The sequence below is a fragment of the Centrocercus urophasianus genome, unplaced genomic scaffold (genome assembly GCF_019232065.1).
Source record: "Centrocercus urophasianus isolate 14NV4802_14NV808 unplaced genomic scaffold, USGS_Curo_1.0 seq_17, whole genome shotgun sequence".
Lineage (NCBI taxonomy): Eukaryota > Metazoa > Chordata > Aves > Galliformes > Phasianidae > Centrocercus > Centrocercus urophasianus.
In genome coordinates this window covers 5391622-5406930 of record NW_024884722.1, presented here as the reverse complement: position 1 = coordinate 5406930, position 15309 = coordinate 5391622, and the positions used below count along the sequence as shown (strand labels likewise).

Sequence of the window (15309 nt, the reverse complement as noted above, 5' to 3'; positions counted from 1 at the left end):
AAAAATATGAAATAAAAATATGAAATAAAAATATGAAATAAAAATATAAAATAAAAATATAAAATAAAAATATAAAATAAAAATATAAAATAAAAATATAAAATAAAAATTTAATAAACATGCAAATGTGAATGGTATAAAAAAAATCAGGAACAGTTTAAAATACAATCAGAAACAAGTATTGGTTACCAACACTACTACTTTGAATTAGAAATAAGCCTCATAGGAATAGGATTGGAGGATAATTCAGGTTGGAAGGGACTTCAAAAAGTCATCTGGTATAAAATCCTACTCAATGGAGGATGTCCAAAAAAAGTGTAAAAATACTCCTACTTTTACCACATCTAGGAAAAAATAACTTATGCAAACCAGACCCACTTGAGTGATGCAGTGATGCATCAAAATCCTTCCTAGCAGATTAATTTCAGATCATGTGGGGAAAGAAATTAAGGTGCACTCAACTATTGAAAATGTTCTTCCTTCATCAAAGCTTTAAACTGTGTGTCTTGTTTTTGCATGTAAGTAAACACCACCAATACCATGCAACCTTTAGATATAATCCAGGCAAATAATAAATACTGCTGATTTTGGCCATGCACGGTTTGTCTAACTGAACCAAATGAAAAGGATTAATTCTCCTAAGTAAAGGAGTGTCCACATTAGCGGAACCACTGCAGGCATTTTCAGAGATGATTCTCCCATCTTTTCTGTCAAATGTATCACATCCATTACCCGCTGGTTTAACCACACTATGGAGGAAAAATGACTGCATTACTCTGCTTTACCTGGTTTACCAAATGGTCTCCAAGGACCTGGTCTTGAATCTTCACTGCTACGCCATGGCCCCCTGTCGTCATCTCGTCTGGAGAGCCTGTCATCATCTGCGTTACGCCATGGTCCCCTGTCATCATCCAGACCTCGCCTGGGACCCCTGTCGTCATCCAGCCCACGTCTGGGACCCCTGTCGTCATCTGCAGCACGCCAACTGCCCCTGTCATCATCCAGCCCACGCCTGGGTGGCCTGTCATCATCTAAAGCCCGCCTGGGCGGCCTGTCATCATCCAGCCCACGCCTGGGTCCTCTGTCGTCGTCTGCTGCTCGCCAACTGCCTCTGTCGTCATCCAAGCCACGTCTCGGTGGTCTGTCATCATCCAACGTACGCCTGGGAGGTCTGTCATCATCCAACACACGTCTGGGAGGTCTGTCATCATCCAACGCACGTCTGGGAGGCCTGTCATCATCCATTCCACGCCTGGGACCCCTGTCGTCATCTGCAGCCCGCCAGCTCCCTCTATCATCATCCAAGCCACGTCTGGGAGGTCTGTCCTCATCCAAACCACGTCTGAGCGGCCTGTCCTCGTCCCCCTCACGCCGAGGTGGTCTGTCTTCATCCCCTTCGCGCCGAGGCGGCCTGTCCTCACTTGATTCCACAGAAGGCCGTTCCTTTTCTTCTGCAGGACCTCGCCGAGGCAGATCATCCCCTCGCCGAGGCAGATCGTCACTTCGTCGGGGCAGATCATCTCCTCGCCGGAAAGGTCTTTCATCATCTCTTGCTTCTCCTCGACGCCAGTCTCTACAAAGCCACAAGGAATAAGCGAGTAGAAAATGACATCTAGAAAAGCTTTATTACATGTAAGACAGTGCTGTAGACTCCCATCAAAATCACTTCTGAATACCTGATGCATGCTTGCAAGTACTTTTACAGACCTTGCAGTTTTCAGATGCATGGGGTCTAATTGCCTTGAGTGCTACATGAAAGTGGTAGTGAATCTCCCCTACAGATTCACTAAATACTGAACAGTTTTTTATCCTTTGAAACATCACAGCTGCTTAGTAGTCTCCTTTGGTCACCTACTGCAATAAAACAGATAAGGCGTTTTGCTTCTACATCAAGCTTAATGTGACAAACTCTGTATCTCAAAGAACTCATTAAAAATAAAAACCATGGTCACGAAGTATCCCTTAGCTTCACAAACACACCAACCCTAAAATCCCATCCCTATTTTCACTCAACAGATTGGTGATGCTCTCACTGACAAGCACACACAGCTGGGTACAGCAGGACAACTACTGCTGCCCGACTGCAAGCAGGAGGCAGGCTCTGGCAGACAAAGACTTACAGTGATTTTCCTCACAAGGCTGTAGGAGGGATAAAAAGCATTGGTTAGAGTTTTCACTGGGCTATTGTGTCACCAGTTCATCTTTAGAATATGCTTAGCTGTGCAACACTGAAAGGATCAGACATTACTGAACAGCAGTTAGAGCCTTCTGCCTTGTCACTTCCCTGGAGACAGCATTTGGCTTAATGCCCAAAGGAACCACGGTAAGGAAAAGATTTAGAGCACTGGAATTCGCTGAGCACCTGGAATCCTGTACTCTGGGGACTGCTGCACAAGACAATCAGCTGCTCTGTAACTGCGTGGATTTGTGTCCTAATTATACAAGCATGTCAGACCTGCTCCATGAGAAATCAATGCCTGCCAGAAATTTTTTAGCTGCAAGCTAATGCATTAAATCTGATATAAACAGATGCATTAAACACTTCTGCAATACGTAAATAAAATGCTTCACTTGAGAGTTTCATGCAATTTTTTATGTTGCAATTCAAGAGAAAGTGGATCGCTATCAAGAAGAGCAACACAGTTTTTAAAGAGAGCTTAAGACACTACTCACTTCATCAAGAGATCTCATTCCACTATGTTAGAAGAAATTACTAGAGGGAGACAGTAAATTGATTTGCTTCCACAGTCAGAGTAAGCTGTAATGGATTTAAACTGCTGCACTGGAAATTAAGGTTAGACATTTATAAATATCTATTTGTAAGGGTAATTAAGCAGTAAAACATACTGCCAATTAGAACAAGTAGTGGTATTTCCATGAACACAGACTTCTAAGAACAACTAGACATGTTTCTTCAGAAATATTTCAAGCACAATGCATCCTGTGTGAACAGAGGAATGGACAGGTTTTAAAGATTCTACTTTCTACAACTATACAAACAGTCTTCATTATTACTGAATATATCCCAAACATCTGAAAGTATAGATGTGATCAACCACTTTTAAAATAAAAGTGCAAAGTACCATCAGAACATTCTTCCTACAGAAATCCTTCCCCTTCTCTCTTCTGCAGTCTTTCAGAACTTAAGTTTTAGTTTACAGCACACATTCTCTGCTCTGTGAGCTCTTCTGGGACTTGAACAGCTTTCAAGACACTCAGCTTTGACTTTCTCTCTCACAGTTATCGTCAGTTTTCTAAATGGAAAATCTCAAATCGCTAGGAACTCTGCATCTGTTCATCATCCTTCCCCAGTCTGTACTTATGCAATTGCCATCAATGTTTGAGCGGGTCAGAAAATCATTACTTAGAATCGATGTAATTAAGATTATCAGATGTAGAAGGCCTAAGCCAGCCTTCATTTATCTAACCTAAATAGAAAAAGAACATCTGAATGCAGCTGTGGGACAAAATCTCTCATTTTGAGATTCTTAAAAGCAATTAGAAGGTAACTTAGAGAAATGTAAAGGCCTGAGGGATTACTGTTAGTGCAGCTTTTAAAAAAGAGCCCACACATACTGAGCCCAATCATCACCTTTCCACTGGTGCTCGTCGCCATTCAGATTCCGTCTCACCACCTCTTCTCCAGGAGCTTTCAGACTCTCCTCTGTCACCCCAACGAGACTCCTGTATGTCAAAGGGAAGTAGGAATACCCTCTTGAATACTTAAAAATAAAGATTTCCAGCATGTAAATTATGCCTTCCACAGCATAACATGCCTTTACAAAAATCGCTTGTTCCACTGTAGAGAATACTGAACTGCCAGGAGATTGAATAATTGAACTTTACTGCTCATGGCAGATTAAGAACATCAGGATCCCTTTGTGCCACACACTTTACTAACATGGCAGGAGGATACACAGAGAGTTAATACATTTATTCATAAGCATTTTAGTGTGTTAACAACAGGAAGAGAATTAACATACGAAGATGTTCTAAAAATTTCACTTTCCTACTGCGTAACAGTATTAGGAGTGAATATAGAATCTTTCTAACTAGATCAGAAAATGTGACTGCATAAATCATAAGCTCTCTGTAGCACAGACCATTTCATTCTGGGTTTACACAGCACTTAACATGAAAACTTAAGGCACAAAACAGTGAAGGTATTTTAATTCATCCGTGTTGCTTAGAAAGTGGGCAGAGCAACAATTCTTCCTTTTTTTTTTAAATAAAGGTGACGTCTTTCCCAACTGCTGTACAAAACCAAACTCTACTACTTCTAATGCAGTCATTTATTCCTGAATGCCACCATAAGAATCCAATTAGATAAGCCACATAAAATAACTGATTTCACATAATCAGACATACTTTCAAAAGATTAGTATCAAACGTTTTGCAAGTGTTTTAATTTGGCAAAGTTTACACTGCTATACAGAGAAATAATCCGGCCAGGCTAGATCTCACACATCCACTACTCTAAGTACCTATTTAAATATTTTTTATAGTCTTCTTGTATAAAGGATCCCAAGAAACAAGAATGAACAAAGAATTCCAAACCTGCAAATGGCATTTTTCATGTGGTATGGGTATCTTTCTTAGAGGCCATGTCAGTTTTTCCATACAGTCAAGTGCCTGTGGCTAAGAATACTTCTTACGTGGAAAAATACCAGTGCAGTGAAGCATTCTTTAAACAAGGACAATGGCTATTTAAGAATTTAAGCCAAGTTCTCTTATTGTTAAGGTTTGAAGGAGTAGGAGTTCAGGCTTGTTACGTTTATAAAATCATAAGCATCTTATTTATGAAATAAGTTTCACTTTATTTCCTGGTGGGTTGGTACAATGATATTCCCCAATACCTACACCTGCCAAAAGGAAGCTACACACACCTCGTTTTCACTTCACTGCATAATTCTTATACAATAGAAAGCCAGACTTTTATGTTTAGACTGGAATTTTCCTCCAATAGCTACTCTGATCTGTGACTTGCTGAGTCATTATACATGCTCCAAACATAACTCTCCTGTTTTGTGTTAATTTATATTCAATATTCCTTTTAATCTTTATTCATTTACTTTCTGAACAGCCTGGTGACCTTTGCTCAACTTTACAACAAAACTACAGATTGAAGCTCCTGATAGAGAGCTGAAAATAAGTGACATTAGTAATTCAACTATTAAATTAGACACACTATTACCGAATGATTTAAACCACTTATTTTACCATCAACTGTCAACTTTTTCCAAATAATCCACAGAAATAAAAGCAGACAAGAAGAAAATCAAACCTGTAAGTCTTTACCAACCTTCCTTGAAAATGGATCATCCAGACCTCTCCGTTCTTCTTCTCTACGACGCTCTCTTTCTTCTATCTCCATTTCTCTTTGACGTTTCTTCTTCTCTAGTTCTTCCAGCTTCTTGACACGCTCCTGGTATTCCCGCTGCTCCTGCTCACGTTTCTCACGCTCGATGCGCTCCTTCTCCTCACGCTCTGCAGAGTTGAGTAAATAAACAGAACACATTCACAATTACACTACTTTGCTGTACACAGAGAGGATGTACAGAAATACAGTCCTCCTCCTTTGGCTCCTTATATATATATATATCTCCATCCAACTAAGCATTTCACTGAACATGCTTAACCACAGAATAGGTTTTCTGGAAGCATTCTAATTCCAAAGTAATAGGAAAAGAGTCTTTGACACATTCATTAACCTGACACCTTGAACAATAGCTGCTAGCTAAGATGAGGAGAAAGTATGTATGTGCCAGCCAAAACATCAACATACATCAAGTATAGTAGAGGATTTCCTTTTTAGAAAAGGTCAAAGACAAGATCAGCTAGTAGTGCTGTAAGTATGACACTAAGGACTTCTGTATTATTCTTCTTTCTTTTAATATTGCATGATTAATAACTCAGATACAAAAACACTTCATCCAAGCAGCAATCACATTCTCAATTGTACCTTTAAGCAGTTGCTCTTCTCGTAACCTTTGCTCCTCCTCCTCCTTCTCTCTGTAATAAGTAATGCGTCTTTCTTCTTTGCGTTGCTTCTTGCGTTCCTCCAAACGGTTGCGCCTCTCTTCTGCTAACCTTTCCTGGAACTGCTTGAGTTTATCCTGAAATACAAAAAAACACACTTGAAACTACCAGAATTTAAACATTAAGGAGCTGAATATAAACGCCAGTTGCTAAATAAAGCTGCAGAGAAACACCAACCAACAGCACTACATTAAATTTGCTCCGCTAAAAATCCACTATGTTTCTGTTTATCATTTTAACCTTCTTCTGCAGCAAATTTGAGAGAAGTGAATATACTTCTTAGACACACAACAATCACAATTTTAGTCCTCTATTTGCTGCTTCTGGAACGTAAATTACCTAGTTGCTGACCTCCCTAAACTACCCATACTTATAGCAGAGAATCTGGCACAGTTTTTTCCCTGCCCTCTTGGTCTAACTTGTCAACAAATTTGGCAAACAAAATGCAACTTGCAGCACCAAATACTATCAAAGTAATTTCCAGATTCAAAGGAAAAGATAATAAACAGACAAGTATGTCTGTGTATTTCTACATATTTCATCAGATTTCTCAGCTTAAGGATTATTTTCAATATAATAGACTCACAGAATGGACCGGGTTGAGAAGGATCACACTGACCATCTGGTTCCAACCCCCTGCTGTGTGCAGGTGTCACCAACCAGCAGCCCAGGCTGCCCAGAGCCACATCCAGCCTGGCCTTGAATGCCTCCAGGGATGGGGCATCCACAGCCTCCTTGAGCAACCTGTTCCAGTGCATCACCACCCTGTGTGAAAAACTTCCTCCTAATATCTAACCTAAACCTCCCTGTCTCAATTTAATATATGCTATCATCACAGCAAATTCAAGTATTTCTGAAGATACAGATAGCTTCTCATACGCTACAATGATCTCTTATTAATCATATTAAAGAAAAAGGTATTTTCAGGTGCTTATTTTCCATAAGCTGTTACAGAAGTTGACAAAAATTTTAAGTGGTAATACCCAGGAATGGCTGCAGGAATATCTCTTTTTAATCAAAGCAGTAAATAAATGATCTCATCATTTTGTAGATTCCAATTTGCAATTTTCAGGAAGAATCACCGAGCCACGAGTTGACTTCCTTACTTCAGAGAAATATTCTATTTCAATATCATCTCTCACGTACCTCATAAACCGTCCGCCGCAATGCTTTGAGTCTGGCTTCAAATAAATCTCTGTCCTCCAACATCCTCGAGAGCCGGTTCTTATGCTCAAGGGCTTTCTCACGCTCCAGCTGCAAAGTAGTGATCTAAAGAGATAATATAAAAAAGTAACATCAAAGAAAAGCTCACTGCGTATTTGCCTTTGTTCTACCTCAGCTGCTACTCAAATTATATCTTCTTTCAGATCCAGGTCAAAAGATATTGCTGTGTAACTGCACAATAAAAATAGAAAATTTAAACAATTTTTCAGACCCATTTTTTCACTTCTTTTCCCAGGTGAAGCCAGGGGAAGGAAAAAAAAAAACAGTGCAAAACTGCTATTTTTCATTTACAGCTGACGGATTGTATCACCTGAATAGAAGTTCTTACCCTCTCCTCCTCCTGCTGCTCCCACAGCTCCATATCACGCACTCTTTGCTCCTCGTAGGCAGTTTTTATTAAAGGAATTTCTTCTAAGCGCTTTGCTCGTTCAAAATAGTCGATCTAAATGAAGACAACACAACCTCAGAATGTCGTAATGCAAAGACCAAATGCGGAACACACACTCTTCAACATCTCCAGAAGAAATCCCAATTTCTCCAGTATAGATATCATTATCATACAGCCATGTGGATCAAAGCCCCACCTAAACAAAAACCTGACTCTATCATCAGCACCTAAGCGCATTCCAAGCAAAGGACACAAATCCATGCTTTTCCTAACAGTCTCCCATCATCAACAACTCTCAGCTCCAAGGATTTCCTGAGACAATTTTTTCCCTTCCATTCAGCAGGCAGTACATTTCTCCTCTTGTCCTGTTGAACTCAAAGAAGCTTTTTATACACAGCATACTTTGGAAAGAAATCCTTGGATCGACAGCTCACAGAATGAAGGCCCCACCTGTACATACACACAGGGAGTCTACTACTATATGCTTTCTCCAGAAATCTTTGAGACATAGTGGTACTAATTTACAAAGTCATTTCTCAGGCAGAAGCCAATCCACACCATTAACAACGCCTGCTTTTCTCATCTCAAATTTCCACTTCACCTACATTCTTCCTGAGATAAAGGGACTGGAACTGGACACGATACTTGAGATGCACAACCAAGATTTCTCTACTGACAGCTAATATTCAGTCTGGAGACAATCATTTAAGATGTAAAGCTAAAGATGGGTTGATTTTATTTCCTACTTTTCCAACACAAAATACATCTAAACTGAACTTCAGTTAAAGACTTAGTTTCATGCCATTAACTGCTGAGCTTTCTTTAAAGCCTTTGGTGAAGAACTCTGTAAATAGGTTTTTTTGAGTTGCACTTAACTTCCCTGGGAGCCCGTTCTAGTGCTTGACCGCCCTCTCAATGAAGCATCTTTTCTCAATATGCAACCTGATCTTCCCTGATGAAGCTGTAACACTGCCTTGCATCCCCTCACTAGTGTCCAGAAAGCACAGCTTCTCTCTCTCTGCTCCTCCTCATGAGAAAGCACTTGCAACTTTCAAACATCATGTTGGCTTTAAGTGAACGGAATTGCCAATGGCATCACATAAACTCTGTTTCGGTCTTGAAAACACGTGGTGACTTTCATTTACTCTGGCAGCACATTCCCCACACTTGCAGTCATGTGAATTTCACGCAGACTGTCTTCAACACCCTAGATGAATTCTAACAATGGAATTTCTGCTTCAGTGAGAACTAATACAATTAATTAAATTTAGGTCCTCTAAAGGCCTCCCCTTCTCTGAGCCTTTAATTTTCTCTGAAGATGTTTTCAAGTACAAATCTTCCCAACTAAGACCCACTTTGCACATAGCTTAAGAGCCCAGTTTCAAATTAACTCGAATAATTACAATAGATTTGTCCATCAACACTAGTAACTCAGCTGGTTTATCATGCCTTCACCTTCTTTTGCTAGCTTTATACATAACATTTTGAATATCCATATATTTTATATCAGAATACACAATTCACAACCACCAACATAAGTGTTGTATAGACATGGCTTAGCACCCTTATTACTTTGTACCTTTTTCTCCTGATTCTTCAGTCGTTCCTGAAGTTCCTTCTTCTCTTTCTCCAGCTGTTCCACTTGTTTAGCCATGATGAAGTCCGGATCCAATTCTTCGAGATCCTGCAGCCAAGTACAGTTATCAGTACAGCATGAAGCAAACAGTATTTCTGTCACAAACGTGAATTTGTTCATTTAAGTGCCTGCAGTCCTCCCATAACTTTTAAACAAATTTGCTTCAGAAGCATTCTCAGCTTCTTTTCCCCTCTCTCGTGACATCTGGGGTAATTTGCATTTTATTTTTAAAGCTCTATAAAACATTTGTATCCTGATTCTTGATTGAGACATGGTTCAAGTACAACAAAATGGAAGCTGAATATCTTCCACAGATCAGATGCTGTTTGAGAAACCAGGGGCTTAAAATAACAGCTGGACTTTACTCCAGTTAAAACAGATCCTATCCAAATTCACTATTAGGGCTTGCTTACACCATAGAGCAAATTAATATTAAGTGCCAAACTGGCAGTCTCATTTCTAAGAGATTGTTTATAAGACCAGTCACAGTACAAAACCAGTAAAGAACAAGAAATTCAGGCAGCCTATCAGCACAATTTTAAAAGCACAAAATGCTTCAATAGCAAGCTTCCTACCTCGATATCGATGTCTTTAAATGCTTTGGCTCCCAGTTCAGTCTTCTTAATCTGCTCCAGGCGCTCACGAACAGTCTTCTTCTTGATCTGTTCATGCTCCTGCAGGATACGTTCCTTTTCTCTTTCCTTTGCCTCCTGGCGCAGCCTCTCTTCCTCAGCTTTACGGACTTTCTGGAGCTCTGCTTCACGCTGCTCCAGTTCCTCTTTTTCACGCTGAATGTTCAGACTTTCAAGGCGCTCTTTTCTTTCTTCTATAGTTTGACGGCGTGCAAGAATACGCTGATGTTCCTTCCTTGAATTCTTTAAGAAGGCAGTGACTGCTAGCTGATGCTGTTCTTCCTTCTCTTGCTGGATGTAAATTAAGAACAAGACAATGATGTATGTAGCATCTCTTCAAAAAGGCAGAAAACGTAGTAGTTGCTTCTCAATGAAATCTCAGAACTAGTTTTATTTCCCTATTTTGCCAGTTGGATGGAAATACAACCGTAACGCTAAATCTAATTACGCAGAACGGCCCGGGTTGGAAGGGACCTCAAGGATCATCAATCTCCAACCTCTCCAACCCCCCTGCCACATGCAGGGACACCAACCTCCCCATGTAATACCAGACCAGGCTGCCCAGGGCCCCATCCAACCTGGCCTTGAACACCTCCAGGGATGGACAGGGCATCCACAACCTCTGGGCAGCTGTTCCAGCACCTCACCACTCTCGTAGTAAAGACAGCAATCACACTATCCACGTGGCATACAAGGCAGAGTCAATTCAACAGAACCACGTGCAAATGGAGCTGAAAGTTGCTTATATAAACAATATTTTGCAGCACATCTATTTTAGGTATGGTATTTTCATAATTTGTCCAAAAATACTGCACACGGATGTCAGTGATAATTAGGAGTCTATATCTAAGAGTTATTTAGGGAAGCAATATTGTTTCTCTCTACACATTAGCAAGGACAGCAATACATGTATTGTATTTCAACAAAGCTCCCTTGTTTTTAATGTTGAGGGATTTTTTTTAAACATTCAAATGTAAAACAAAAGTATCAGAATTGACACAAAGTACTGTCTTATGAGGAAAAAAAAATCCGAATCAAGTCCTTTTGACTGAATTATAAGAAGCACTCAATTGCATGTAGACTGCTCCTTAGGCATCCTCCTGGCCATCCCATAAACTCTCCTCCAGAGTATTTATATGGCTCTTTGTAGAGATGCTCACTCTACACGTGAAGTATGGCTGTGCCAGCTGAGGGAGCTGCCCATTTTAATCACTGCAGGAAGCAGCCAAGGACTGCAGCCTAATGACTCACAGCAAGCACTCAGTCATGCTGCTCATGAAATGTGAGAGAGCTCTGAGGTATTTTTAGCAATCTGCCACTTTCAGAGCATTAAACAAAAACATTGGAACATCCATATTTTGTTGCACTTAAAAACAGGTGAGGGTGCCAGAAAGTCAACAATGAAAAACTTGAGGTTTTGTAATAAAGTTGAAAATAAATTGTATCTTTCTAAACACTTTCAAGAGTGAGAGGTTTTTATGTGAAAAGCAAAGAAAAAGTGATACCCCTTTGTTCCACAGCTTCCCTAACCCCACAGGTCAGTATTAAACCTGATCATGTACTCAAATTTTACAAGCATAATTACTGGTATTTATGTCTTATTCAGATAATTAAACTGACGTCATGACTACCTGTCATTTCCATCTGTAAATGTACAAATAAAGCTTTTTATTTCCTTTAAACCAACAACTTATCTGAATAAATCCTTTCCTATGGGAAAACTTACATGGAAATAAGCACTATTAAATAGTTACTATATGTTCAAGCTAACACAAGTAAGCTAGTATTAAGCGTCATGATACAGCCCTACTTTGCGCAGTTATTTTAGGAACATAACTTCTTATTTCCAATTTGGATAAAGCATTTAGTAGGAACATCTTGCCCTCAGTCTTTTTCTCAAAATGGAAAAGTTCAACATATTGGCTACAAAAACCTTTCTTTCTTAAGCACACAGCACACTTAAATTTACCACTTTTTTAGAAGTGAAGTTCTAAACTTGCCACAATCAAAGCATGCAGGAAATCCCACAGCGTGATTTACACCTTGCTCCTACAGGGCTCTGGAGAACCTGAAATGCGAGCTCATCAGGTTGGCTGACCTTGGAGTCATGTGAGAGTGATTGCCAGTGAGAGACAAGTCAGTTCTTCAGTTGTGGGATCTTTTGTTCGTGCCTTTAGATTCCACTAGAAGTCACATTACAGGTTCCACTTTTGCCAGAAAGAATAAAGAAAGCAGGCTCTTGCATTTTCAAAAATGCATGCAAAATTTCAAACAAGTCTTAGCTCTGTGGATTCATCTATGGCTAAGTTGTTATATGGTATATTCTAAACTTGATATAATCAGCCATTTAAAATGCTTTCCATTTGGTGTACATCTTGACATTATTTTTGTTATGATCAAACACTGACAAGCTGGGTGCATTTAGGAATGATTTGTTCTTCTTCACAAGCACAAATACACTTGAGTAAGAAAAACAAGTCTGGAAAAAAAAAAAGGAAAAGACATCTAACTTCAGAACACATTAATTAAAATATAAACTGTTAAAAAATATCAAGTTCTTAGCTTTAGTTTCTACTTGAAGTACAGGCATATAAATGGAGCTCATTATTACTGACTAGCTGTATCAGAGAGCATTGCAACACTTTGAAAAATGGAGCAACACACATGTGAAGATACACCAGAATACACAATAATAGCCCACAGCACCAGCCCTGTCCTGGGATCTTTGCAGTGCCACATTTACCATCAGATCAGCCATCGGCGACTTCTTGGTGAGATATTCAAGTACCAGGTCACAAATTCAAACAAGCTCATTTTGCCAAACCAAAAGCTGTAGAGCTATTAGAACAGGTCAGTATGCAACAGAAGGATACTCTGTCCTTAACAGATGTCCTTAACAGCCTTAATGTTACCATTCATTTGTGTATATTAGCACCTCAACACATTGTTTCTGAGGAAAAGGGACAACAGCACTTGCAGTACGGTACTGAAAGCAGTTCATTGGAAAGAGCAGCTTATCAGGCAAGCAAGAACTAACACGGGGCTGTGTAAGTGCAACCATTAAACCATACAAAACACAACGTTTAGGAGAAACGTTAGGATTTGTCAGCACTTTCAGAAAATGTACAATTACTTACCAGTAAGTGAGGGGGCTTAATGACTGCAAGAGCTTTGGCCAGAGCCGAGGACATAGCAGTCAACTGATTTCTGATTTGCTCAGAAGGCATGCTTTGTAGCTGAGGGCCCAGAGGAGCATCTTCTCTCGTACTATAGTTCAAATCTGAGCCAAAACTCAGTGTCCGGGTGGTGTGGTCAAGGCGAACCTTTGCAAAAATAAAGAAAAAAAGAGGGGGGAATTTGTATTATTAATTGCTCTTCAATGATTTCTGTGCTGCTGCACTCGTGGCCAATGCAAGTCAACAAGAGCTCTAAGTAAGAATTAAAAAGAAAAAGAGCACTGGATAGAATCTTGCTTTATTTCCATGTTCTATTTAAAAATAGTCACCGTAAGATGCAGAACTTTAAAAGATTCTCTTTCTCCACTTTGGTAAAACAGGAAATAAAAATATCTTGAAACAAGATAGTTTCAATTCATCTGTCTGCAGAAGTGATGTCATATGGAATGAACTGGCTTAAGATAAAGCCTAAATGGACAATCTGAACAAAAAACTACTGGCATCTCTTCACCAATTTAAAACATTCAACTACAGGTTGTCATTCATTTGATACAGACAACCTGACCAGCAGGGCAATCTTCAAGAGGAACTGTCAGCTTTTCATGTCGCCACTTCCATTTTCATCCCAGTTTACCTCCATCTAACAGAACCAACTACCTTCCTTGTGTTCAATGCCCTCCAGCTCCTTTTCATCCAGTGTAATACCCACAAATTCATACATCATTTCAGTGTCTTTTGACAGCACTTACTTGTAAGTCACAATGTCTGGCTGCATCCACAATGCTCCGTTCCAGCTGGAAAGCATCAACAAAAGGAACCAGGGTAGCCAGGCGAGAAAATTCAATGCTTTGATAGATCTGGGCCACCTTTACATGAAAACAAACATGAGGTATTTTTCTTCATTAAACAGAGACAGAAATAAAAGCTGGTAACCTATTAAATCATCAATAAATTCAGGTATGGGTATTATTGTAAATATTCCTTCAGGATTTTATTTCTGTACTGAATCCAAATGTAAGCTAAGAATAAATGTCATTACTCAATGACTTCTTTGTATGAAGGAGACTGGCAGCAGTAACTACGTACAGCTAAGCTGCTAATTAGCCTTCACATATTTCTTTAGCACATCAGAAATAACGCTGCTCATCACTTGCAATGAAAGCAGGTCAATGAAATGTGCGCTTTACAAAACGTTTATGAAAAAAAGCCAACACCCAAATGTTATTCCATAAGATTTTAAGACACAATGAATTACCTTAAATAAAACTTCATAGACTCCACACAAAGAAAATCCAGGCAAAAAATTGCACCACTGCATTCAACCACCATTAAGTACAGTTAAGTTGGCTGTACCTAAACGATGTACAAACTTGCAGGTATGGGTCATACACTGGAAAAAGTATTCCAAAATCATAATGGCCTTCTAGTTAATAGAAAAAAATTACTTCAGCGTAGTTTCCAGACTGATGCTCTTCCAAAGCACTGCATCTACTTACAAACACACATTTTCCTTATTCATACCTGCTGCAAAAGGCGAAGAATGGTATTGTTTTGCAGGTGAGGAACATACAGCTGCAGTTCTGGTTCCTTCTCAGCTTGGTCTTTCACCCAGTTCAGTACCTATCAAAATTCTGAAAAGTTACTTTATCTGCATCAACCCTTAAAACTTCAACATTAAAGTACTAAGTATGACTCTGAAATACTTTTGGCTTACAGCTCAGGAAAGAATAGCACTTCTGTTCAGATACTCTGTTTTCCTGAAGTCAATCTTCTGGTCAGAACACCAGAAGATTGCTAACACTTTTTGTATGAAGGTGACTGACAGTACTGGCAACATTAACCACACTGCTAATTTACCTTCAAGTTCTTTTTAGCACTTCAAATATCTTTGTTCCCACTATTAAAGAAAAAGAATGTGATGTGCTTCTTTCATTGCAGAATTTACACTAACACAGTCAAAGGGATCTCACACAATTCTACGTCCCAGCACATTACATTTAAACAGTAAGAACAGATTATGGTATGTTTTTCCCTTTCCCATAGTCCACTTGCAGGCACACCCTTTCTCATTCCTTCATTTTTAAACAAAGTTAAGCTTAGCATCATTTCCATCCACAAGACCTCCCAAAGCATTTCAGAAAGTGCATCTTTGCAGAGCACCCTGCAGACGTGAATGAATTTTTTCCACTGTCTGGATGAAAATACAAAACCCAC

The 15309-nt window shown here is 39.5% G+C and overlaps 1 protein-coding gene and 2 non-coding genes across 3 annotated transcripts in view; all 3 read right to left on the bottom strand.

Moving 5' to 3' along the window:
- The window catches only part of EIF3A (eukaryotic translation initiation factor 3 subunit A), a 29961-nt gene that overhangs the window by 3500 nt on the left and 11152 nt on the right, over positions 1–15309 (bottom strand). The window contains exons 9-19 of the mRNA XM_042817995.1: positions 14617–14715; positions 13845–13961; positions 13057–13242; positions 9863–10210; positions 9231–9335; positions 7592–7705; positions 7186–7308; positions 5963–6116; positions 5303–5487; positions 3593–3684; positions 786–1573 (exon numbers count right to left, since the gene is read on the bottom strand). Coding sequence (XP_042673929.1) covers positions 786–1573; positions 3593–3684; positions 5303–5487; positions 5963–6116; positions 7186–7308; positions 7592–7705; positions 9231–9335; positions 9863–10210; positions 13057–13242; positions 13845–13961; positions 14617–14715 — 2311 coding nt within the window. The remainder of the gene's footprint in view (positions 1–785; positions 1574–3592; positions 3685–5302; positions 5488–5962; positions 6117–7185; positions 7309–7591; positions 7706–9230; positions 9336–9862; positions 10211–13056; positions 13243–13844; positions 13962–14616; positions 14716–15309) is intronic.
- Positions 14145–14277, bottom strand: LOC122160438. The gene has a single exon (XR_006168821.1). It is a non-coding gene; the product is annotated as a small nucleolar RNA SNORA19 (small nucleolar RNA).
- LOC122160439 lies at positions 14898–15021 on the bottom strand. Its single transcript, XR_006168822.1, has one exon. It is a non-coding gene; the product is annotated as a small nucleolar RNA SNORA19 (small nucleolar RNA).